The sequence below is a fragment of the Peromyscus maniculatus genome, chromosome 21 (assembly GCF_049852395.1).
Source record: "Peromyscus maniculatus bairdii isolate BWxNUB_F1_BW_parent chromosome 21, HU_Pman_BW_mat_3.1, whole genome shotgun sequence".
Lineage (NCBI taxonomy): Eukaryota > Metazoa > Chordata > Mammalia > Rodentia > Cricetidae > Peromyscus > Peromyscus maniculatus.
In genome coordinates this window covers 54,940,938-54,968,122 of record NC_134872.1, presented here as the reverse complement: position 1 = coordinate 54,968,122, position 27,185 = coordinate 54,940,938, and the positions used below count along the sequence as shown (strand labels likewise).

Genomic DNA, 27,185 nt, shown 5'->3' with positions numbered 1-27,185 from the left:
TAATATGCAAATAGTAAGATTTATTTAAATTTCTTCAAACAATCAAGGTCAACACAGGCACCTGAATATGCAAATTCTGTTCATTACATTTCATTTTTATAAGGTGCTTGAAAAACTCAACAACTAAAATGTAAATTGAAGTTTAGAATTTGAACCACTAATTCCAGCGCATGTGAAGAAGAGCAAATGGTGGAAAGAAATCAAAGAAAGCTAATGGGGATTTGTTTTCAGATATAATAGCTAGGCAGAGCTAGGAAAGATGACTGACAGTTACAGTTCAAGTATAGGCTGTTCCTTTACTCTGTTGTGCTCTGGGAACCTGATTCTTTTTTTCAGGATGGAGTTTCAGTGACCTTAGTCATACAGACAAAGAGTATAACCTTGGGCTTGACTTAACTCCATAAATGTGTCACAGAATTCAGAGGTTAAAGTACAAAGGGATTATTGATTATGTTATTTCAAAATCTTTGGATGTAAAATATTTCTACTAAATAGAACAATAGAGAAGAAAAGAATATTTACTGTTTGGAATCATTTCAATGTATCTATACCTCAGATTTTCTAGTGGAATGTGACCAGCCCAAGTAGAGGAGGTGCTCTTTCTTCACATGGCCCTGTTCATTTGTACTAGAAATTTAATGAATTTTGCGTTTACAGTTACATGTAGCTTTGCACACTTGGTTAACCATTGGATAGTCACAGGTTAGTGAAGCCTTCAATTCTTCACAGATAGAAAACTTGTCTTCATATTCACAACTATTTGCTGAAAAAAAACAAAGGAATCCATTATTTTGTTATTATTTTCCTCTATTAACAGAGACAAAATAAAACACATAAATTGCGAGAAGGGGATTGAGCAAATGAATGGATGTCCTTTAAAATTAGAGCTTTATGACATCTCTTTGATATGAATTAATGTATTTCTTCACTCACAAAATGCTGGAGAAATTTAACTTCAGTGGTTCTTTGAGGAACTAAGCTATCTAGAGGTTAGAAAGATGGCTCAGTGATTAGGAGTCCTTGCTCTTCTTGCAGAGAACCTGGTTTTGATTTTCAGAATCCACATCAGGGCTTAGGACCACCTGTAACTTCAGTTCCATGGGACCCAATGCTCTCTTCTGTCCTCCGTGGTCACTGGGTTCAAATGTGTGTGCATAAATACATAATGCACGCAAACATTTATAAACATAAGATAAAGATAAATACTAAAAAAGAACCCCACTATTTATAATGTCAGTCATTATGCAAGTAATTTCTAAACTTGTGAATGGTTCATATTTAAACTCTATATTCTTAGCAAAACAAGTTTCATAAATATGTTTTATAGCTACTGTTCCTAGCAGTCTCTTTATGTAAAAATACTGACCATTAAGTCATTCCAGAATGTTCTGTTGTCCATGATTGCCCTAGACTTTGATTCTGTTTTTCATACAAGAGGAGCTAATTTTGTGAAAACAGAGGCTTGGAATAGTAGGTAGTGGAAAATTTTCTCCTGATTATTAAATATTTATATTCAAATGTACAGTAGTGACCAGAAACCCAGCAAACTCATTTGAAATTCATCCTACAGTCTTTGTCATGTCTTTGATGTATTTCGAGAGCTCATGAACCTCCGTTCAACTTACACAGTCTCAGAGAATTGGAAACTCATAATTACCAAATCATTCAAAATAACTTGTTTATACCCTGTACTTTTGGTACCTTTCATTGAGATACTTATTTGTTGCCTAGGCTAGAATCTAGCCCATACAATCATATACCTCTGCTAATTCCACCTCCAGAGAAGCAGCACTACAGCCACATGGCTAGTCCTCTTTCACTTTGTGTGGTGGTTCACTGCAGGCTTTACAGCCAGCAGGAGGAAAAAAAAAAACATGATCCATGAAGAGATAAGAATGAAAGTCAGCCTGACTTTAGGGTAACAGTGCTGGTTCAGGACTTCTAGAGTCTGGCTGAGATCATTTTATATTAGCCATGTTTAAGTCCAGCACAATTTTTGGGGGAAAATGTTATCTGATAACAATTAATTCAGTTCCAAGTACACAGCAATTGAAGACATGTTTTCATATCATTAGTACTATGAACTTTATTTAAACAAATGCACAATAAAGAATTCTGTAATTCACTGGAGAATGCACAAAAATCCCAGAAATTGCCACCAAAATTTTCTACATTAAATTTGATGTTATTTTCCATGTTTATAAATACCTTATTGCTGTTACATTTCCTTTATGTAGCCTGGGCTTACCCGTAGTTTGATCAATATTCCAACCTGGGTTTGAACTCCTGATTCTCCTTCCTCTGCCCACAGAATGTTGGGGTTACATTAATTCTTTGTATTTATATTCATAATAATACTGAAAATTAGATACTATGACATTCATTTAACTTCCTTCCTGTGATGAAATCTCTCATACCTTTATTATGGAAGGAGAGAATTAATTCACACAAGTTGTCCTCTAACCTCAACACACAATCACACACAGAAGACATTTCACACATGCATGTGTCTGTACATATACAGAGTGACACAAATACCCTTTCACAAATAAATAAAAATGCAACACAAAATTCAAATGATGCTCTGGAGGAGCTTAAGAATTTATTGTATTAAGCTCCTTGGTGGGCAAAGAATTGTATATTTCTTCCTTCTCTGGGCTGATCTGTGTACTATTATCTCAACCACTTAGATTTATACTGCTTTGTCTTCTTAAAATGCCAACCTTAAGATCCTACTATTATTGAGGATATGAAAATTCACTTGAAATTTGTGGAATTATAGCCACAGGAATATTTCTGTAGACTCCAATAGCAATAATACCAATACAGTTGCAAGTTTGCACTGATTTAGATGTTTCCTTAGACAACATAGAGTATCCTGTTTTTCAATGTCAAAAGTACATACATCCTAAACAGGAAAATTTGTAATTCTAAATCCTCTTTGAAAATAAGGCCATGCTATTAAATCTTAAAACAGATTTGATATTATTATATTAATATGTTAATAAAACTTACTGCAGAGTCCATCTTCACAGTGATCAGGACAAAGGGCACACGGTTTCCCTATTGTGTAAGGGATGTATTGCCATCTTTCAATATTACCACTGAAATTGAAATAGAAAACATCAAATACTTTTAATTTTTCCTGTATACTCAAATACACACACACACACACATGTGTATATATATATATATATATATATATATATATATATATGGAATCCTATTAAAAGCTTTAGTTATGCCATACAAAAACAACTAACATTTCCTGAGAGTATTCAGATATAAATGTGAAATAATGGGATAATTAATCCATTCACATTTTCCCTCAACCATCATGTCAGAACCTGAGCAATTGAAATAGAATAAATAAGAATCTAAAGGTTTAGAAATGTTTTATTGCTAAAACACTCTCTTCTTTCCTGATAAACCTGGAAAATACATAAGACAGGAATGCTGCTTAAGTATAAAAGATATTTCCTATAGAGAAAGTTAGATACAAGAAAATGCTGTGGTTCCTATAGTGTGGAGGAGGTACCAATGATGTGCTGAGTTTCAAGTATTTAGTGTGTAATTGTTAAAGTCCTAAGTCTTAGGAATGTTTATGGTTTCCTAAAGGTAGCGTGTGGGTTTGAGACTTCTATGCTTATCAAAATGAGAATATTAATGAGAAAAAACTATTTGTATAAACTATCTGAAGTGTGCAGTATTCTGAAAGTGCCAACCAATGCCTCAGTCGGAGCATCACTTAGCTGATCATCACAGGAAATTAGAAAAGTCAGATTCTCCATTGAACTAAGGGTGGCAGGGTGTGTGTGCAATGACCAAGGGCTTTCAGCAGAACCTCTCCTCTATATGCAGAACACTGCTCTAGGTGTACAAGCAATGTTAAAAATGAAAAAGTCAGGAAGCATTGTACAAGATCTTTCACTTGCTCCTCCTCATTACCCATCTAACACTTCTAGGTACCAGGCTCTAGATGCTTACTTGACCAGGCAGCTGGATGGAGTCCAGTGGCTTCCTTCTTTGTATTAATTAATGCCAACAGAATCATGCTTGAAAATTCTTTGAGGATCCTACTATTCAACCCACAAACAGATTAGAAAGGAATGATTTGAAAGACTTGATTTGAAGACCCTCAGCCTCTTGTTGTATAAGTTTCTTGTATTAAAAGAATAGTAGAGCTAGAGAGATGCCTCAGGACTTAAGAGGACATTCCCCTTTAATAGACTTGGGTTTGGTTCCCAGCTTCCACTTCAGGTGGCTTGCAGATGTCTGTAACTCCAGTTCCAGGGGAAATGATGACTTTGGTCCTCACAAGTGTTTAGGGTTGACAACCTGGGACTTGGATAACTTATCAGGAGTCTCCTCCATGAAGAAAACTGATCCTTTCTTAACACCCATAGATTACCTATAGTTCCTTATCCAGGTTAATATAATCTTTTGTTAACACACTTGGTTGCCTCCATGAACTCAAAGATAAGAGCCTATTGTTAAAAACATCACCAACTTCAGACACAGGAATTGGAGAAAATGAGCTGGAATTGACCTGGAAGCCTCTTTCCTGCAGATTAGCTCTCATAGGATTAGAAGATGCTATATAAGCTGCCATGGGAGAAAATAACCAATAGTTTTATCTTTCTGCAAAACTGTAACAATGACTAGCCTGCTTGCTATTTTTCCAAGATTAATTTCCGTTGCTTTATTTATGCATGTGAACACCCATACACCCACAAAGGCCAGAATAGGCCCTTAGTCCTAAAGTTAAAAATAGGTATGACCTACTTGACATAGTTGTTGGTATCAAACCTTGATTCTCTGAAAGAACAGCAATAATTCTCCACTACTGAGTCATCTCTATAGCCCTAATGTTGCTACCTTATACCTGTAAGAATATACTAAGTCTTAAACATCAAAGACTGGTTGAGAGGTCCTTCATATATTTCAAATAGTTAAGAACGCTAAAATATTAACACTTTTTCCTTAGAATTTACTAAAAAATTCTGAAAAACTCATTTATTATATCTTGATTTTAAAACTAGAAATTTACTTCCCTTCTATGCTGTTTGAACTCTTAAAAAAATTCCCATGAAAACAATGAATATATATTCATAATCTGAATGTTAACTGAATTTTTAAAAAAAATACTTTAATTACATCTGCATCTATGGTTGTCCATTTTAGGCTTTGTGCGAGTACAATAACAAAGATGAGATCATGAATTTGTGAGGACGTGTGGGATAAGAAGATTTCAAGCAGAGGGAAGTATGGAAATGAAGGAAATACAGTACTCCTATATGAAATTCACAAAAAATAAAACAAACTTTTTTTTTTTGGAATTTTGGGAAACTATTCACTGTGTTGTCCTGCCTGGCCTCAAACTCACAAAGATTGCCTGACTCTGCCTCCCAAGTCCTAGGATTAAAAGTGTGAAACACTACCACACCTCAACAATTAAATTTTAAAAACAGATACAACAACCTATATAATCAGGGGTAGGATCAATTAATTAGAAGCACCACAATCACTAACCTGTGTAATTCACTCATGTTCACTCCTGGTCTACTATTAAAAGCTTGCTTTGTAGCCTACAAACATAGCATGAACTGACAATAGCAATTTACAATCCTCATACTTGGGTACTCATAAGGTCACCATTAGTCTAGAAAACAGCAATTGAGGAGGGAAGAGAGATTATTTTTAAAGATAAGTAAAATGCTTCTGAGTTTGATTTATGGAAGTGATGAGATGGACATTTCAAAGATTTAGTTAAATAAGTTTCAACTCTAGGAAATATTTAGAAGTTTATATTTCCCTCTCCATGTAAAAATACATCTTTAATTTGTTTTTATACTATGATAATTTAAAAATGTCAAATTGCATTTGACATTGCTGAAAATAAACTTTGAAGTGGATACTTACGGAGGACAATAGTGACAAACATATAAGAATGGCAATAATTGGTGAGAACACTTAGCAACTCCACATGCCACTTGGAAAGATGAATTCCAAACAACCTATACACCCAGAGACAAAGACAAGGAACAGGTCAGATAGAAAAATAATGCAGAACAACAAATACAAAATTAGAAACACCATTGGTATACTTTGTTTCTATATGCCTTATAGACATAGTTAAGTGATTGAATCAAACTACAGATGTGAGAACCTCCCAAAGGAGCTGCTGTTGGTCAGCTAGTCCGGCAGAACTTTCGGGAAGCACTCAGTGGAGTTTATGAAGGCTGAGAGTGGCTTCAGCTCCATCTCAGAGAAGCTTTCTTCTTCTTTGTCATCTTTGACAGTTTCCATGATGATGAGGATACAGAAAGCTGGGATGAGGCCAAAGAGCGTTGTGTCAAAATGAAAGGCATCAAAGAATCTATGGACACTAGGAAGACACTGGTGTGATGTTTAACTCCTCTGACACTAGTTTCAGCTCTACAGGCATGTGACCATAAACAGCTAAAGGGTAATCTGGATATCAGGTCAACTCCTGGTCAGACACCAAACTGACCAAGATGTTGCTGGTGACTACTCTGAAGTGCCTTTGCAAAAACAAGTGTCCTATGTCCATAGAACCCTGGCCTTGGAAGATGAACCAGAACTTTCTCCCAGTATCATAGAAGAGATTGTTCAGTTTGATACTCTAAGCTGTGATCATGAGTATCTTCTTATCTGTGTGGACAGGGATCATGAGTGGCTTGCAAACCTTTCTGGTTCATCGTGATGGAAGGCCAGCACTCAGCATATTTCCCAGACGTTGTATGTGGTAGATGCTCTTTTGTGGAGCTCTGGCATTGAATATCCTAGTTTCCTCCTAAAACTCTGTTTAAGCTCAAGTCTGTCAGCCTACAGGATCTGATCAGGTCAGAGATTGGGAGTTGACCCATGCCTGTATCACAACTGGATCTTTCCTTTACCCAGCCAATCAGGATCCCCATATCACCTACTTCCTAGTTATGGAAGGCCTTCTTTGACAGTGGACAGGAAGGAGCCACAATCTTATAATTCTTGCTAAAAGAGTCATTTTATTTGATAGGAAAGGGCCCAAGGCCCTGGCCTTTAGATCCAGCAGGAAGGTAGCTGTTCAGGTTTTCTGGTAATAAAAGTCCAGGAGACTTTCCCTTTTTCACTCAGGAGCCATACACAACTGATATACAGTCCTGTTAAAGTCTGGGGAGGTGCCTTAGAATATAGGCCATTACCCCTGTTTGGGGACTTGAGTCAAGAAATTATGGTTAGGAAAATAATCAAGTATGTTCCCTTACAAAGATTAGATAAGCCATTAAAAGCTGGCAGCTCAAATAGCAAATGAATGTCAAGACCAATGAACAACAAACCACTCAAGATCTTCCCCAAGGTGTACAGATGGTGTGCACTCTCTCTATACGCCCTGAAATTGGGAGAATGTGATAGGATGACAGGAAGTTCAAAGCCATTCTGGGCTACAGAGTGAGACCGTGTCTCAAAAAGAAAATAAAAACTCTCTGCCCCGAAATTCTTTATTGAAATCAGTCAAGTAATTAAAAATATTCCCTTGCCTAGCACTTACAGAGAATATTTTTCTTACCTGAGTATAATTTCCAACTATTGCATCAGGTGGATTTGGGCCTGAATCAAAGTTGAAATATTTGCCTTCATCAAACCAGCTTTGGATTACATGAGACCATGATGCTGGATAAGTTGACATGAAGATATTCTCACCACATCTTATTTCTAAGGAAAAAGACAGACCACTCACAAAGACAGCAATAAAGAAAAAAAGAGGAACACAAACACGCACGCATGCATGCACGCACGCACGCACACTTGCACGCGCACAGAATCCCTGCTTTTTAATGTTATTACTCACAGTTCCTTTTGAATATTGCTTAAGAAACATCATTCAGACCTGAGGAACCTTTAGCTGAACAGTAGCCATATGTATTCAAGATGTGTGTGCTAAACACCATGAGCACTAAGTAGATAGAAAAATCTTTTCTTCAGTAGCTTCTGCCCTCAAACTCATTCATCCACACATTAAATTCTCCACACCTGTGTGCAATGTGTATGTGTGTGTGCATGCCTGTGCCTCAAGTGTACCAAATGTGGTTTTGCAGTCTTGAAAAAACCAAGATTAACTCCTTTCATTTCTCTCCTGAGTAGCTAGAGATTTTTTATAACAATTTTATGTATTTAGGATTATTGCTCTGTGTGAGCCTTCATTACAGTCATTCTTTAAAAAACTACAAGTACAAAGCAAAAAAAAAGAAAGGATTATATTTTCAAAGTATATATGGTCATCTCTGGTGATATTTTATTTGTGCTCTAATAAACAAAGCTTGCATGGAGATCAGAGGAAAAAGCTAGAAACTATGTTAAGCATAGAGACTGGGCAGTGGTAGCCCATGCCTTTAATCCTAGCATTTAGGAGGCAGAGAGTCATCTGGATCTCTGTGAGTTCAAGATCACATTGAGAACAGAGCCTGGCATGGTGACACATGCCTTTAAACCCAGCACTAGTTGACCATAGAAGTCTGGAGGTCTATACAGACAGACAGGAAGTGATAGAACCTGAAGGGAAGAGGAAGTGATACAGCTGGGTGGAGAGAAGAAGAAAGATGACAGAGCTCAGAAAGGTATATAGGTATGAGTGTACAGGAAGTAGTTGTCTCTTTGGCTGATGATTTCCTAGAAGTAAGACTTGGCTGGCTTGCTCTCTGATCTTTCAGCTTTTACCCCAATTCATAGCTCCAGGTTTTTTATTAATAAGACTGTTTAGCAATTCATGTTACAGTCATGTCTTAACTAGAATATTAAAACTTCATGGGCCAGATTTTCTTTAAAAAATGGGGAAAAAATCTTTTAACCTCCAAAAATAGCTTAGTATTTTTTATAAGGTCTGTAAATAAAAAAATACTTTAAATTTAACTGAATATTATAACCTTTTAAGTTATCTTTTACTCATTATATTATTAAATTAGAAATGTCTAAGAAGTAAAACCTTTAAAAGAGATTATTAATTTATTAAGTTTAAATTGGGCCAAAGGTGATCATTTTTAATGTTTTAAGAAATATATCATGGTCCATTTATTAATTTTGTTATCATTTTTGCACTTCCTTATATAAATATTGTTTCGCAGTTTATTTTTTTTTACAGCGTTCTTCCAATTTTCTTGTTTTTCCTCTACACAAGCCTCTACCTTCTTCATGATATTACTCATAAGGCTACTTTCTTCTGCTTCTTCCATTTTTTGATGTTCAGGTCTAGATGTTGGAGGCGGGCTAGGTTCTGGTGATCCTGTATTGCTCTTCATTTTGTTGTATGTACTTCTGCCTTGACGTCTGCCCATCTCCTTGTGGTTCCTTCTTGGTCTTATCAATGTACTTGGTTCAGAAAGAGCTGACAGATTCAGGAAGTCTCTCTCTCTTGTCCAGAAGGGAGTTCTCTTGTCCAAATGGGAACTCCGGGGCAGGATGGAAGCTCTTATCTGGACCGGAAGTCTCTGGTCCAGAAGGGAAATCAGGAGCAGGATGGGAGATGGGGGCCGGTCTCTAAGTCTCAGGAGGTGTCTGGGGTCTCGGGCAGATGGGCGTGGGGGCAGGGCGTGGAGATTACAGGGGCTGCTGGTGGACTTGGTGAAGGGGATCCCTCTCGGTGGGGCTAGACGGGGACCTGCCCGGTGGCCAGAACCTGTGGCCAAGTTGGGCAGGTCTTCCCAGAGTGGCTGGTGCCCAGGGATGGCGTCCGGGTTGGGCTCAGATACTCACCTCTGGTCCAGAAGGGAAGTCGGGGGCAGGATGGAATCGTAGTTTATTTTTAATTTAACATAATGTGTCCTTTTAGGCTTTCATAAGTTGAGCTCACACAAAATGAAGGAAGTGCTGGGTGTGCACATATTGGGACTTTCACACAAAATCCCAGTACTTAGGAAGCGAATGTTGAAAGAACAGAAATTTGAAGATATGCAGGGACATACAGTGAGACCTGTCTCCTCCCCATCAAAAATAATGAAGGAAATAGTAAATTTGAATACTAAGATATTTGATATTTCTTGAGAAAAATGAAGAATTAGTTGATCAAATTAAATATAGTTTTTATAATTAAAAAGATATCTTGGAAACACAAAAAGCCATATCATTAAAAATTGGGTTAAAAACAGAAACTCTAATTTCAGAGTGCTAGAGAAATGGCTGAGCATGTAAGAGTATACCTCCCTATTTCAGCAGACTTGAATCCAACTCCTAATATCCATACAGTGTAGCTTACCACCGCCTGTGACAACAGCACTGTGACAACCACCTGTAACCTGTAAGCTCCAGAGGGTCTGGTGCATTCTTCTGCCCTCTAGAAGCATTCTTACATACATGCACACATGCATAAATATACATGACCCACATACACATAAACAAAACCATAATAGGATAAAAATTAAAAAGAGATTCTAATTTCACATTTCCTTTATAAGGCCATAATTAGTAATTATTTTCATCCAGATATCAGTTTCTAATCTTCAAAGCAGAGAAAGAGATGATCCATATCTTGTTTCAATTGTAAACTGGTTGCAAGGCACAAAACTGGCCTCAGGAAAGACTGTGTAAAATATAAGACATTCAATAAGCACAAACTTCAGACTTTCAGAGCCAACTCTGGCCCAGAAATATTTAATTTTTAAAACAGGCAGCATCAGAGTGGGTGTTTATTTACAATTTTTTGTTAGCACAATATGAGAAAATGGGCTTTCCTGTGTGACTCTCCATGAAAACTTAAGTGATTTTTAGTTTACATACTGGTGGTCCTGGAATCTGCAGGACTGTGTTGGTAACTGCACTGGCTTGCCCAAATCTGTGCATTCGCTTGGGAATCATAACTCCAATGCTAAAGAGGAAAAAAAGGAAGATATCCATGGAATCACTCAAACAGCAGAGTCACATGATCTTTGCACACAGGCTGATATCATTGCAAAATTTCTGTAGGAGCCTTCTGATTTTCATCATAATCAATATATAATTTAGTATATGTCTAAAATTTTATTTTAGCATGTATATTATCAGCTTTCATGGTGGCATTTATAAATAAGTTTATTTTTCATGTTTTCCTCCCCCCATCTTCCTGATCCTGCCCATCCTCCCATGCATGCCCTCTCACCCACAGCCTCCATTTGATGTCACACAGGTTCTCTTTCCTTCCATTTCCCATGCCTTCTATAGTCCTTCTCAACCCCCCACATTGATCTTCTTAGTAGTTTCATAACCTATGTCCAAAGATACTCCCTCTTATCTATGGACTGTTCTGTACCAAATAAATACAAGTAGTCTGTCTTCCCAAGGCCACAAAAAAGTACTAAAACCATTAATGGTCTAAAATTACTGAAATCACAACATCAATCATTAAAGACTGGGTAATTGCTATAGAGTGAGTATCACTAACCATGTTGAAGTACTAAGACTATTTTTACAGCTGTAAGAAGTTGCCTCATAAATCCTAGCTTCATTTTTTACCTCACTGAATAAATTTAAGAGACACATGGACTTTGGATCTGGATCCAGAGAGTAGACTATTTAGATGAAAGGTCATTGGACCTTAAAGGAGAAATCTTCTGACCTTAGGAGAAAAGAGTGAGCCAAAATAACATCGTGGCTTTTCAATGGAGATCAAACTCAAAAGATGTGATTTTAGTTCAGTAACTATAATTGATATAGCTCCATAATACCAATGAGTCACTGTTATAAAAGAAATTTAATGAATTCTACTCTGATCATTGCACAACTAAACACAGTAGAGATGTAGAGAACCAACTAAGTCTCTACATGCATGTTATAGCACATGGATACATACCCACACACATGCACACCAACAAAACAATGAATACATTTCGTTTTTAAATAGAATCTACAATAGAGGCAGACCCTCTTGAAGCACACAGGAGAAGCTAGATGCTATCCACAGGCTCTAAACACAGCTCTCCAAATGCACTTTCCTGTTGTGAGCCCTCACCATCTTTAGTAAGTCACTACCAGGTGGAGAAACCATTCTTCTCAGTTGGTTGTGCTTGTTTACAATCTCTTCTTGGACTGACTCTTTAGAGGTTATCAAATCCTCAAAATTCGTATCCTGAAAAATTAAAAATTAAAGTCATGTTAGTGTATGTTAAGGTTGCATTAAAAAGTGAATAAGTTGTCTAAGGTGAATGAAAGTCATTTTAAAGTACTCGGGCCAATGTTAGTCATTAAGCCTTGATAATAAATTTAAGACAATCTATGACTTTTCATGAAAAGTACTTTATATATAAATTTTGAGAATAAATAGAATTTATGGCATATCAAATAAAAACTCTTCTGAGGCTACAAATGTCAATTTTGATTTAAGAGAGATCTATAATAATAGCGATGAACCGTAGAGAACCTTAAGTCATTCACACTCAGTTAGGCTGTAGCAAGGAAGTGCTAAGGATGAAGAAATATAATTTACTATAGACCTTAAGAGGCAATAGCCATCTGACCAGGAGTTTGAAAGCTTGTGAGATAATGTGTAGGTCCTTAGCCAATACATGTGTGCATTGTAGAATTTTATATGAAACGGGGTTTTGTGATCACTCCGAAGAGAGCTTTATCTAATAGAACATCCAAGTCAATTTGGAGACAATGGGTTCTTGAAAATAGTTGAGCATTACTGACTTTACATTTCACTGGACAGTAATAACCCTGATAAGTTAGCTCAGATGTTGATGTTTAAATTTACCTTTTTCATTTGTGTGGCACAGGTGGATGGAGTGATATTATGTGAATTGGCAGAGATATAAGAGCCACTTGCTGATATAAACATACTCCAAAATGTGCTGTTTTATAGTGTAGAGCAAAATGTTACAGCATAACTATTGATGGACTGACTCTCACATTCATTTCTTAGTGCTGGAATCTGTTTTTTCTCCTTTCTGCAGTCTTACTTCCCTCAAGATTTTGCAGATATTGCACCCACAGATCTAAACACATTGCATTGTCAGGGGCTGCGACATGTCCATTTTTCCCTAATGATTTATGTTCTGAAAGCACTAATGACAGCCTTGTGTGAAACGATCTCTCACAGCTAGTGATTTCTATGGCAGAAAGGATGTACATGTTAAAGTCATTGCTTGAAAATCCTCACATTTTATTTTAATATAAAGTAACAATATCCCCAGATGTTTATTTATTAAGGGAATGGCATCATTTTCTAAAACATTTATACTTAAGTGTATATGTTTGAGTAGAATATGGGTTTGTGTAATGAGTGCAGCGCCAGTGGAAGCCTTAAGAGAGTATCAGATTCCCTGGAGTGTGAGTTTCAAGTTGATGTAAGCCTCCTGAGGTGGACGCTAGAAACCAAAGGGTCCTCTTCAAGTTCAGTAAATGCTCTTATTGACGAAGCCATCTCTCCAACCCCCAACCCCCAGACTTTTCATTTAAACCTGAAAAATCTACCTAAAGAGGTTTTGTTTCCAAAGACAATATATATGGCTTCTGAGAAAGCCATTATTATTTTCTGCTTGTTATGCTACCTTCCCTGGTAGCTAAAAATTCCATGAAACAATACACGTGTTTCCATTTTCTTAGCAGAAAGTTGTACAGATTTAAAGAACACATACCAGAAACACGGAAATGTGAGTTTATAATGTTAAAAGGTTTGTTTTGGATAGAAATGTGACCTAATAATTACAACACCACAAAGTAAAACCAAGAGAAAAAACAATAAGTGACTCAGAGAGATGAATCAGTTCTCCATGGTAACTCTCAAAGAAGCCCTCATTCATAAAACATGGCTTGAATCTCTCTGCTATTAAATCTTGAAAATTTATAAAGAAGTATCAATGGATCAAAGAGAGACGGGAGGGGGAAGGGATGAAGGGAAAGAGAATAGATGGTTCAAAAGTTCTGTAAAATACAATCAATTTAAGAAGGAAACTGGGAATGCAAACAAATTGAAAGAACACCTAGACAATAATCTCCAGTTACTAATTTGATTATGGTAACAAAAGACATATAATGTATATTCCAAAACAGGTTTAACCAGTTATTGGCACTCGGTACTCTTGAGCAATTATAGTAGTCTTCAATGTAGGCGCCAAGAGAAGAGAATGAAGGCTACAGCAACCCCCAGTGCTTCTAATTTTTAGTAGCTTTCTAACTAAGAGGAGAGTTATTTTTCTGGTACTACACATTCCATCATTAAAAAGGTGACTGAGCCTCATCTGGAATTGTCTAAGCATAAGAACATATTATAAATAACAAATATTTGGCTCATGTACATACTTATTGTTTGCATAGTAGATATACTTAACCACTCTGGGATGTGTGTGTGTGTGTGTGTGTGTGTGTGTGCGTGCGTGCGTGCGTGTGTGTGTGTGTGTGTGTGTGTGTGTGTGTGTGTGTTGCTAAGGATCTAAGTGACTTACTCCACACTCTGGCCTTCCAGAATTTGAATAGTGATCCTATAGCTTCCTAGCCTTCATGGTTGCCTAGATTTTTCTGATAAGATACTAAACTTGACCCATACCTTACAGTGTTCTTGAAGAATGGATGGGGCCAATACAGCAGCCAGGACCAACAACAATGGGAATAATGTCATGTCTAGAAAACAAAGAAGAGAAAAAAGATCTGCATTAAATGTTTAGTACAAGGAGTTCTGAGTAACACAGAAGGCAGGGGGAAGTAATGAGACTAATTTCCTGGATTTGCTAGCAATATAACAAGGAGAACCTGAGGCAGACATTAGATGTTCCCAATTGCTCCCTACCTTATAAGTTGAGACAGAATTTGTGAGGGAGCCCCAAACTCGCCATTTCAGTTAGTCTGGCTACACAGCTTGCTCTGGGTATTGTTTGTCTCTACCTTCTGCCTGCATTGAAGTTATTAGCATGCAGCCACATCCACCTGGCTTTTACATTGCTTCTGGTGACTTAATCTCTGGTGCCCATGCTTGCATAACAAGTGCATTCTCTACTGAGTCATACTGCCAGCATCTACAGCGGGCTTTTAATAATTTCTCCTAACCAGATAGAAGTTTTTCTTACTCTACAATTAATACAGACATATATATAGATGGATATAATGCATAAATAGGTATAGTTCATAAAACTTTCCAAGGTACCCTTTGACCCAATGTAGACACACAAAATAGCATAGACTATGTTTGGTGTCACTTGTTATGTGACTCTCTTTGGGCTTGGTTTAAAACTCATAAAAACCTAGCAGTTAAAACTGTGACTCAATATCCCACTTTACACATGAATAATATCAGTGTTAGAGATTTCATACTGACGCGTCATAAAAATTTTGGGAGCAAAATGAAATCTCAGTACCGGCTGTGTGGCATCATAGCCTTCAGTTCTGAGAGCCAGAGGCTCCGGTGATTTAGAATATTATGTAAACAAGGAAATATGTCAATCAAACCCCAGCAGAGGTGCCTGGGGTGAGTGCATTACTGGAAGAATCACATGATAGCTAGTCACATTCTCCTGAGTATCTACTGTAATATTTTCTAAATTCCAATGTCATATTAAATCATCACTCAGTTTGCTTTGTCACGTTTCTCTGAGCTAGGAAGCAGTCAGCACAGAACATAAATTCTATAGAACAGATAGAAGTCATTATGGACACAATCTGGACAAATATCCTGTAAGAAAAACAGCCTTGTCAATTCCTGAAAAGCATTCTCTTTTCTTTTCTTTTCTTTTTTTTTTTTTCATTTTCCAAGAGTGAATACCTCTGTTTCCTTGAATTTGCTAAGGAGTGGCACTGGAATTCTGAGCTGTACCTGATCTACACCACTTGAAATTTCTGACATTCACTTAAGCAACTTACCTCTGTCTTTTGTAATGAGCTGTCTCACCTCAAGGATTGAGATTTACCACATGGCAGTCTAGTATCAAATAGCCCTAGGGATTGACACTCATCATAACTTTCACTGCTTTTGAATCCAACATCACAAGTTTAGCTGGATTGGCAGACTCTGTAGGTTCAGATGTTGACTAGTCTAGTATATCATTTAAACACATGAAGAAAAGTATGAATAAGCTGAGCAGTGGTGGCGCATGCCTTTAATCCCAGCACTCGGGAGGCAGAGGCAGGCGGATCTCTGTGAGTTCTAGGCCTACCTGGGCTACCAAATGAGTTCCAGGAAAGGTGCAAAGCTACACAAAGAAACCCTGTCTCGGAAAAAATGAAAAAAAAAAAGTATGAATAAATATCCTTTGGAATTACAATCTTCCCCAAAGTCATATAATTCCCTTTTAAATGATATTAAGTAGTATCATAATATCCTAATATTCTCCAGTCATTTCCTTTCTGCCCCAAACACAAATATCTATGAGGGAAACTGCTTTTTCATATAGAATTTATACACCATTTATACATGTAAAGAACCTACAAGCTACCTGAGTATATTCACCTAGAATCAGAAAAATGAAATGTTTTATTTTCTGCTTGTTTTAATTGTATTTTATGGACCAGTTATATATTCTGGTGATCATCAATAACACATTTATTTCAAGTTCATAGCTATAAGGTTGATTTGGACAATTTAAAATCATTAACAAGGCTACCTTCTCATCCATAATCTAATAATATTTGCATTAGTGCACAGAAAAATGCCTGTACCTCTAAATCGTAGTTCTAATAAAAGTACCTCTAATATAACTACTTTAGAAAGTCACAGATATTTTAGAATAAAGAAATTCATTCTCACATCTCTGTACAAAAGCATTTCCAGATTAAAAATAAAACTGAAATCATGTATACTTAGCTTTAGAGATTAAATTAAAAAATGTATTCAATAAAATTATCGACAAGGACTGTCAACAGTCCAGATGTGCAAGAACCAACTATAACATTTTGCTACCGATAAGTTATAAATGCACTGGCATCAGGCAATTCATCTTAAAAAAAAATAGTACTACTTACTGCTGATGTCCGAGCAAAATGAAATGTTTGTTCTGCTGGAAGGAGAAAGGTGGTGACAGACAAGAGTTGGAACTGTCTCTATGTACTCTACCTATTTCCTGCTTTGACACAATCTGGTTGTGCAAGCACATCTTGGATAACAAGGTATGACACAAGATCTGTCATGGTAGATTTTATAGCTGTCATCTAACTGAAATTTTGGTATCATATGGTGACTCTGTATATGGCTATCAGAAACAAATTATTAGAGAAGTTTACTAGCTCTTGAGTGCTCATCTAATGTTATAATGTATCTATATATTTGTCAGTAGATGCTCCTAACCAAGTCACTTTCATCTTATCAGAGCTGTATTTCTCTCTTTTAAGGGGGCTGCTGAGGCGACTCAGTGGTTAAGAGTAACTTATGCTCTTACAGACAACATTGAGTTCACTTCCACCCATGTCATTTGTCTCACTACTGCTTGTAACTCCAGCTCCAGTGACCTGACACCTTCTAGTCTCCCTGAACACTTTATTCGCATGCAGATACCTCTACACAGAAGCAAATATATACATAAATATGCATAATTTTAAAAAAATAATTCTTTTGAGAATAAGTGTTAGATTATACTTTTCATGATCTCTAGAGAATTCAAGATGTCTACACAGAAATCTAAAACATCTCTGATTAGTTGTTGGACCAATTTGATTTAGAAAATAATTGTGTCCTTTACCTTTGTAAATTCAATGTGATAGTGCTTTACACAGTATATTGGTAAAGAAACCCAGAGCTCTCTGGTATTTTTAAGGTCCCTAGTATTAGCTTTTATTTTCTGGTCAAATGAAGTTGAACACAATATTGAGCAACATATCAAACTTTTATCATTTGAGTGTGAAGATCCACACAAAGTTTTGTGATTTATAAGCTTATGATGACAACATAAAAATGAAGCAGGATAGACTAACAGAAAGTTTCCTAGGCAATGATGTTAAGAAATCTTTTTTGATAAATAAGCAAGAATAACTAACACAATCACAAGTAGTACATACATAACACTGAGAGGCATTTGTGGGGCACATTCTGCCATATATATTGAAATATATCATACATAATTCAATAATCGATTCTTATTTTCTTATTTATCTTTAAGTTCACTGATTTATGTGAAAAAGACATACCAGAGAAGATAATCTACTCAATAAATGCTTTAATTGTATATAATAATAGGCTTACATATTAGACACTGTTTAAGACAATCTTTAAAGCTCAGGGTGGACTTGACCATAAGAAATTAAAGGCTCACAGGTTGCTTACCTGTCTTTCATTACTCCCTGATGTGTATTTTTTAAATATACAAGTGAGAGCTGGGTGGTGATGGCACACAACTATAATCCAAGCACTCAGGAGTTAGAGGCAGGTAGATCTCTGTGAATTTGAGGCCAGCCAGGTCTACAGAGTGAGTTCAGTGACAGCCAGAGCTACACACAGAGAAACCCTTTCCGGTCAAAACAAACAGATAGATAGACAGACAGACAGACAGACAGACAGACAGACAGACAGATAGATAGATATACAAGTGAAATATGAGCTCTAAGTAAGTAAATAACATTCCTGAATCACATTACCTTCAGATATGCTGTCTCTACCTACAGCTTTCAATGGAAGAATGTGGCAAGAGCATGATCAGAACAGTCTCCATCCTCACCCTGAAGGCTGCTTAATGGTGAGCAAATTCTCATAAGCTTGAGATTTCGGTTCTCATGAATATTGGTGAAATTTTTATAATGATGTCCACTTTGATATATACATGGGGAAATACTGTTTAGTTTACTTGTGATTAGATGATATAGTACGTATCATCCATTGCCATGTTCATGTAATTTCAAGGCCTTTCTTTGTGTATGCAATGCTTCTTTTCTTTTTTACCTGAATAAAAGTATGCTATACATCTGTGAATTACATGAGAATAAGTTGACTTTAGTAACTAATATGGAGTAACTGTTTCCATGAGAAATTCCCAAAAAAGTGAATGAAAATGGCTTGAAAGGCAAATATCTTCTGGCTTATGATTCCTGCTTTACAATTCTTCATAAACTTATTACTTTATGATCATTAAATATGCTACAATATATAATGTTGCTGTGGTTCATGAAATAACACACATGAATTCAAGCATCAAAGTGATATTAGTTTTTCAATTGGGTTGTTACTTGTCGATTTTGTTTTCTAATTTCTCACTTATTTTTGTGACCTTTTCTTTGTTGAAATATATTATAGCAAATGATAATTTTTCATAACACGTTTCCTAAATGTAGACCCCAGAAAATCTACAACTTACAGCTTACTGTTTAGTCGGAAAGTTAAATAAGTAAACTGATTCTTTGTCTACACTATATGTATTTGGATTAGTGTCATAATAAAACTTGTAACTGAGTGCATGTGATTGTTGAGGAATCATAATTCAGCAAAAAGCTATAATGAAGGGAATAAATCTATTCATGGAATGTCAAAAATTTAGAAAACAATATGCATTTAGGTGAAGTCTAGTTTACTCCAATCAAAATGGTTAAGGTTGTAGACAACCCCTTAAAAATATCTTCTAGATTTACAGGTCTATGGGATAATGTATGATAACTCAATTAATGTGTACAATGTGAGATAATAAAATCAAAGTAGTCAGCAATTTTGTCTTTATCATTATGACTTTATGCTTTCAATGTGTAGTTATTTTATTTCAACTCCTAGTTATTTTAATATCTATAGCAAGTCATCATTGTGATCCCTCTGTATGCCATAAGATATCAGAGCTTATTATTTTTGTCTGTGTTTTAGGACATGCTCCTTAAACTTCTTCTACATTACACCATTGCCTTTGACAGTTGGTTCAAATTAAAATTGCTTTTTCCATTATTCAAAGTATTATACATTTAATAAATATATTTAAACAGAGATTCTGTGACATTGCAATAAATAACTTGTATGCTGAGACAAAATTATAACAAAAGACAATCTCACTACTAAGTAAAATAGATAATTAAATGACATGAATTATTTCCAATTTCTCTTACTCAGCAGCTAGGAAGTGTCCAGCAGGGCAATGTAACATGTAGTATCTGGGAATAATAGCATTTGTCTTTATACATAAATATTCAGTGGAATTTCTTCCACAGTTTCACCACATTTCTCATTTTGTGCATTAAGAATCATTGAGTTACAGTGAGTCAGAGAAATTTCAGGTATTGGGTTAAACATGTAATCTAAATAAAGAAAAAATAATTTTCATATTTACCGTTTTTTAATTTATCAAATTATGCTCATTAACCAGACTGAGAAATAAGTCCTTTCTCTTGGTGGATGATAACTGATTCAAGATACAAGATTGGCTTAAGTGTCTATACCACTAAATCACCTTCTATAATTTCCTCAGTTTGCAAATCTGTAGAGAAAACCACTGTACAAATATTTCTTTTTTCTGTATATTTTAGAACATAGATGATTGCTTTTAATTATTTAGAGAATATAAAGGCCCATGGGTTTATGCATTTTGTAACTTGTTTCTTAATCTTTGCCCTTAACTTTTATGGCTTTAAAATCTATTTTGTGCTAGTTTTAAAACTGTCAGGAAGAACATCAAGAACACTGAAGAAAACAAATACTACTTTCTAGATAGATAAGCTCCAATCAATGGGCTGTTTATTGAAACTATGTAAGCATAACTCATATGTTCATTAAGAAATACATACCTGAATGACTAAATCATGCCATATTGGTATTTTTCTCATCTATGATGAGAAAAAACATTTTTAAAACTATTATAATTCATGTGTTTCCATTCATTTGGCTATTTGTCCCTATGCTTTATCCAACCTTGGTTTCAACAATTCTCGCTCATATAAACCCTCCTCTTTCTCACTAATTAGACTCCCGGCGCTCCACCAGGGGCCTAGCCATGGATCTCTGCATCCAGATCTCTCAGTCATTGGATGGGGTTTATAGCACGACAGTTAGAGTGTTTGGTCATCCCATCACCAGAGTAGTCTCTCGGCACTTTGCTTCTTCCTATTCTCATGTGGTCTTCATTTACCATGGTCTTCTATTCCTTGTTCACCCTCTCTGTTTTTGATCCAGCTGGGATCTCCCGCTCCCCCAAGCTCTCTTTCCCTCGACCCTCACCCTTCATTAACTCCACTCATATCCAGGCTGTTCATGTAGATCTCATCCATTTCTCCATCATTGGGTGATTCCTGTGTCTTTCTTGGGGTCCTGTTTTCCAGGTAGCCTCCCTGGTGATATGAGTAGCAGTCCAGTCATCCTTGTTCCACATCTAGTATCCTCCTATGAGTTAGTACATACCATGTTTGTCTTTCTGAGTCTGGGTTACCTCACTCAGGATGATTTTTTCTAGATCCATCCATTTGCCTACAAACCTCATGATGTCATTGTTTTTCTCTGCTGAGTAGTATTCCATTGTGTATATGTACCATATTTCATTTATCCATTCTTCAGTTGAAGGGCATATAGGTTGTTTCCAGGTTTTGGCTATTACAAACAATGCTGATATAAACATAGCTGAGCAAGTGCTCTTGTGGTATGATTAAGCATTCCTTGGGTATATGCCCAAGAGTGGTATAGCTGGATCTTGGGGGAGTTTGATTCCCAATTTTCTAAGAAAGTGCCATATTGATTTCCAAAGTGGTTGTACAAGTCCCTGTTTCTGAAGACACCACACACTTCAGATACAGGGCTCTGTCTCACTGGCTCTCATCTGAAAGCTTCCTTCTAGAAGTTGCTGTGCAAGGTGACAGTGGAGAATAGCAATCCGTAGTCCTAATCAGCTGTTATGCCTATAAACCACAATAATGACAAGCATGGTAAGTTATCCTCAAAGGTTCGTAGTAGCAGTCTTCTGTAGGCTGTAACCAACATCTAATTGTACTTAAAGACCCCTCTATAAGGGGTAAATTATGCTTGGTACTAGAAACCTAGCCTAGTTAGAAACTTAGGGCTAGTTAGGTCATGGGTCTTAGAAGAGAATTTACCATCACTTTACTAGACAAGTATATTTCCTACTTTGAAAAAACACCAACTGTACACATTGTTCAGAACTGCTGTGGTATGAGTAAGGCTTATCCCTGCCTTTCTGGGGACCAGCTTCAGCAGAGATCAGACTTGAAAAGGGTGGATGCAGCAGTAAAAAAAAAAAAAGTTGCACAAGACAACAGTTTGAATTTTTTCTGAGCCTCTAGGAATATTTTATTTGATACTGTGCTCAGGAGGCAGTATATAGAAGAGAATACTTGTTTATATCTATCCCAGAGCCACAGAGATTATTTTTATATCCTACAACAATGATTACATCATTCAGTACTGGCATTTCAAAAAATACCTAATACAGGTCTATTTTTCCAACATGAACCAAAACATTCTTTAAAAGACATAATCATAAAATTCAATGATCACAGTTCCTGGAGCAAGTAGACAGAGTTTAAGTAGGCGGTGGAGGAGAGGCCCTTAATGTTTCCTTATGGTCACTATTGCCAAACAATTAAATCTTAAAGGCTAATTCTTAACTTATAATAAGCCAAACAAAAATTCTTATCAAATTATACTATAATCTGTTTTAAACACACACACACACACACACACACATATATATATATATATATATATATATATATATATATATATATCCCAATTTACACATCTATATCATTTCTACTACATTCCTATCTTTCTTATTTTTATAATCTTCTAATGATTAACTCATAATGTAAAATCATATTTTTCTTGATTCTTAGTTTTCAAATTTGCATTTTATATCTATAAAAGCATTAATATCTTCACTACAAAATAGGCAAAAAAATGTTCCCAAACTTATTTGTTGGTTTTTTTTGTACTTTCCCATTTTTGTTCTTCATCTCCATTTCCACAGTTTAGTTAGGACATACTGGTCAGTCGTCTCATCAATATTAATACTTTCAAATGCATAGGTTTTATATTACTTATTTCAATGAATTTTATTCATCTAATTTCCTTTCCCAGACCATCTCAGACCATCAACATTTTGAGGGCAAAAGGGAAAAAGTCAGTGAATCCTAAAACCACTATACCAATGATTTAATTTTTAAGTAATAAAATAAAGGAGAAAGTGGGGCTGTATCCACTCAACCAGAAACCGGACTTTGTCACACAGTTTCCTTAGCCAAACAACAGTCCTACAGTCTCCTTAGCTAAGTGACGAGAACTGGAGCTTTGTTACACAGTCTCCTTAGCCACACAACTGTCATACATTCTACTGAGCTAAATGGTGAGTGGCGCCACCATCTTCCACTTTTTTATTTTTTAGTTGATCTATTTGAAATTCCACTGACAGTGTTCTGATGCCTCATACCAATCATTGTAAGATGACTGGAAAAAGAAAAATAATAAGTAAAAAAATAAAAATTATCAATTCCAAATTAATAAAAAAAAATGATCAAACAGTAGTGGAACCTATATATTTCCTAATAGCCTTAACTAAAGAAGTTGACACTTTTTCCACTTTGAAAGAATCAATATGAGTTTTACTTATAGTAGAAATTTTTTCAGGTAGATTATGAAAATCCAAAGTAAATTTGAATAATCCCAAACTCCCTTAAGGTGAAGTTGAATCCTGTCCCAAGAATGTTCTGAAGCATTGTGTGATAAATGAGTAACACAAATCCAGTGGAATTGCGAGTGACATTCTATTGATAATCTAACCTTAATATTTTGAATTTGATTTCTATATAAAGCACTACTTCTTCCAAAGCATTGTCTTTCCTACATACTTCTATCCATGTGTTCCTGAATCATAAGGGCAATAGAAACATTTTTTGATAATTAATTCACACGTTGAGCTGAATGAATTTGTTTAACCAAAGCAGCAGTAGAAAAAAACAAAACTAGCTGCAATAGCAACTAATGCAGTAACTTCTAAAATTAAAGTTGCCACACAACGTTTACCTCTGCAAAAAGCATATACAACATTATTCATAAACTGTAAAGCAGGATTAGCATACCAATTGCCAGTATTATTAACAGGAAGTAAAATACGACATGGTTGGCCTGATGTATCAAAAGCCTCATCTGTTACATTAGAAGTAATACAATTGGGTCCTGCCTTACTGAATGTCCCAGGCTCTGCTGACTCTCCATGGGAGACCTTGACTTGGAGGAGGTGGGATTGGGGGATGGTTACAGAGGGACGGCTGGGTGGCAGAAAAGGGGAGGAGGGGGCATCTGTGGTTGGTATAAAAAGTGAATAAAATAATTTTAATAATCATAATAATAATAAAGAAATTCAATTAGAAAGAACACAATGCTTGCAAATTTTTTAAATGAACCACTGTTACTCTCAAAAACATATAAAGAACCAATGGATTCACTATGTAAAATTGCACAAGGAGCTCTAACACAGGCATCTCTTGATCATTTGTATCAAACATTACTGGATAACACCTAACCAAAGGTCCCCTGCTCTGCCACCTTCTCTAACTGCAGCAGCAAAACCTACAGGCTCCTTGTCCATTTTTGGCCTCTTTTTAGGTTTCTTTTGAAAAGGAGATACTCAGGTGGCCAATCCTCCTTAAAATTTTAATTTCTTCTTCCTCTCAGTTACTCAGATTCTTCTTATCTCTTTTCTACTCATTACTAACCTCCTTTCCTAATGGATCTTTAAAAAGAGAAGAACAGTCCCTGCATCTACATCAGATGGCAGGTGTCACATAGTCACCGTATTGATGGTGAATGTCAAGATAGATTCATATCTGAGAAACATGCACATGTTCTCAAGATCATGGCTCACAAAAGTCTCTGGACTGTCCCCAACACGTCTCACATGAACATAGCTTGTTTCCTACTCTTTCTCATGGTGCCCCATGTTTTGGATCTACCCATTAAATGTCAAGAGTATTCTGATTTTCATCTAAATCTTTCTAATAATAAATTTTGTGTTATTTTTAGGGCAATCTTTATTACAAAAAACAACTTTTGTTACTTAATATTACAAAAAACCAACTTTTCATATGACCTGTCCTAATTCAATTTGAAATCATCAGGTTCTGATAGTTTATTAATAAAAATCAGCATTTATTGAGAAATCAGATTCACAGAAAGGTGTATTATCAGTATTTTTTTTTTGTAGCCAAGACATCCATTTGACAGAAATAAGAAACAGTGGGAAATAATGGCTTTGTAGGATGGTGTCTGTTAAAAATGGAAAGAGAAAGAGTAGGTCCTTGTCTTGTATCTTGGCTTAGATAGAAGTTGGTTAACTCTCTGGGTTTCTTTGAACTTAGATGATACAAACACAACCTGTAAGCCGTTCTTAAATCTGCACATTTAAAATTCCTAGGTTAAGGCAAGAAAATAGCAAGCAGGAAAGCTGCATCCATTTGTAACAAGTAATTCAGTTTTTTTACTCAAATATTTCACCACTAAACTTGCTGAAGGCTGGAAGTTACTTTGGGGCTTCCTAAGACACTTAACATATTTTTATAAATATGAGAACTACAGAAAGTACTTGAAAAGTACCTTGTTTTCTCTAAGGAAGACTGTTTTCTTTCTACATGGTGCAATAATCTGAAAATTTAGGTAACATATCATAGTAAATAACCATAGAACTAAAAAATAATTTTAAGAAAACCAGCTACAGAGGGCAACCGTCTTGCTGTTGAATAAAATCATGTGCCATAAAGGCTAACTCATTGGAATTAAGAAGATAAAACAAAGTATATATCATAGTTTCTGAGCCAGTATTACTGAAATAGGATGGCAGTTATTGAAATCCTACCTGTTTATGCAGTTTCTCTCCTAGTGCTAAGTATCTCTAACTGCTTTCAGGAATGCCAACTTTACTTACTGTACATTTCATGTTATAAATGAAAGAAACTTATGAATGATTCAAAATAATATATTTTGATTTAAATCTGAATTTCTTTCATTGAATGTGAAGTGTTAATTAGAAAATGAAATGACATTACCAGCAATAGACAGTTTTGTTGAATATTCTTTAATGAAGAACAGTTGCCACTTCCAAAAATAACTTTAAAATTATAAAGGTATTGGTACGTTAATAATAAAAAATTTGATTCCTTTTAATACTTTTTTAATCATATAAAGTTTTTATGACATCCTTTTTATTGATCAGTCATTATATAACAAGGCAAATATGTACTTTTTTTGAAAAGAGACCCAAATTCTCCAACCAGAGAGGATGAAGAGGTCTTAGAATTTCCTAACAGTATGTATTCATGTTGCGGTAAAGAAGTCTCATAGTTGGTGTGCTATGAAATTAATACCTGCAATCCAGATTGCTGTAGTTTACACTTTGTACGTTTCAAATCAGGTGTGTACTGTTTGTACTGAGAACACCACAGAATGAACTATCCAAAGTCCATTGATTTAATAAGTGTTTTGGTTTGTAAGCAAATTATAGTAATTTCTTGCACATTTTTGGGAAATCAATTGTATAAAAAATTATGTATCTGCTTCTAGATACAGTGTGTAAATAAAAGTTTCATTCACAAAAAAAAAGGAGAAGAACAATTGATTTATTTTGAGAAGAAGTTTCTGTAGATTTTTTTTTTACACTTAGGTAAATCCCCAAGTTCCATTGGAGCCAAAGCCTGCTTGTTTAATGATCAATAAGCTAAAGCATCTACAACATGCCTGTGATCCATTGGATTAATACCAATATCTAATATCTTCTTCTACTTTATCCCAATTATCAATATCTAGGGAGCCTTGATCAGGAAAACAAGGACTAAGCTCATGCACAAACTGTAAAAACTCACAAACTTGACTGTCCTCTGCTTTTATTCTTTTCTATTTCAATTATGTTTTGAAATATCAGCAAAAAGCTTCCTTTCCTTAGACTCCACCTGTCCCATTGTATTAATTTTTCTTTTTTCTTATATACTCTCTTCAGCCCTATTAAATGACCAGGGGATCTTTATTAATTCTTTCTTATTAACTACTCTTACCCAGCCCAACTCTTTGACAGGTGGTCTGCAGCACCCTTGTGGGATTCTCGCTACACCAGAAACACCTTATTAATACTTATCCTACTTCAGGTCTCCTGTTCAGGCACCACCTATGCTGGGCACCAGCTGCAGCAGAGATCAGGATGGGAGAAGGGTGGATGGAGCAGGCGATGTAAAGAACTTGTGCCGGACAGCTGTTTGAATCTTTTCTGAGCCTCTAAGAATATGTTATTTGATAGTGTGCTCGGGAAGCAGTGTATGGAAAAAAATATACCTCTCTCTCT

General features: G+C 35.8%; 1 protein-coding gene across 3 annotated transcripts; it reads right to left on the bottom strand.

Annotated features, from left to right (window-relative positions):
• LOC102923699 (cysteine-rich secretory protein 1-like) lies at nt 1–27,185 on the bottom strand. Of its 3 annotated transcripts, XM_076557869.1 has the most exons (9): nt 26,987–27,174; nt 16,113–16,167; nt 14,513–14,586; nt 11,978–12,094; nt 10,771–10,858; nt 7,571–7,716; nt 5,923–6,017; nt 3,016–3,104; nt 1–763 (listed from the first exon to the last, which is right to left on the bottom strand). In XM_076557869.1, exons 3-9 carry the CDS (start codon nt 14,582–14,584, stop codon nt 636–638), a joined length of 735 nt encoding a protein of 244 aa, XP_076413984.1. In that variant the 5' UTR covers nt 14,585–14,586; nt 16,113–16,167; nt 26,987–27,174; the 3' UTR covers nt 1–635. The 3 variants fall into 3 exon arrangements, with proteins under 3 accessions (XP_076413984.1, XP_076413983.1, XP_076413985.1); XM_076557868.1 differs by lacking the exon at nt 16,113–16,167 and having other exon boundaries at nt 26,987–27,185; XM_076557870.1 differs by lacking the exon at nt 16,113–16,167 and having other exon boundaries at nt 26,967–27,174.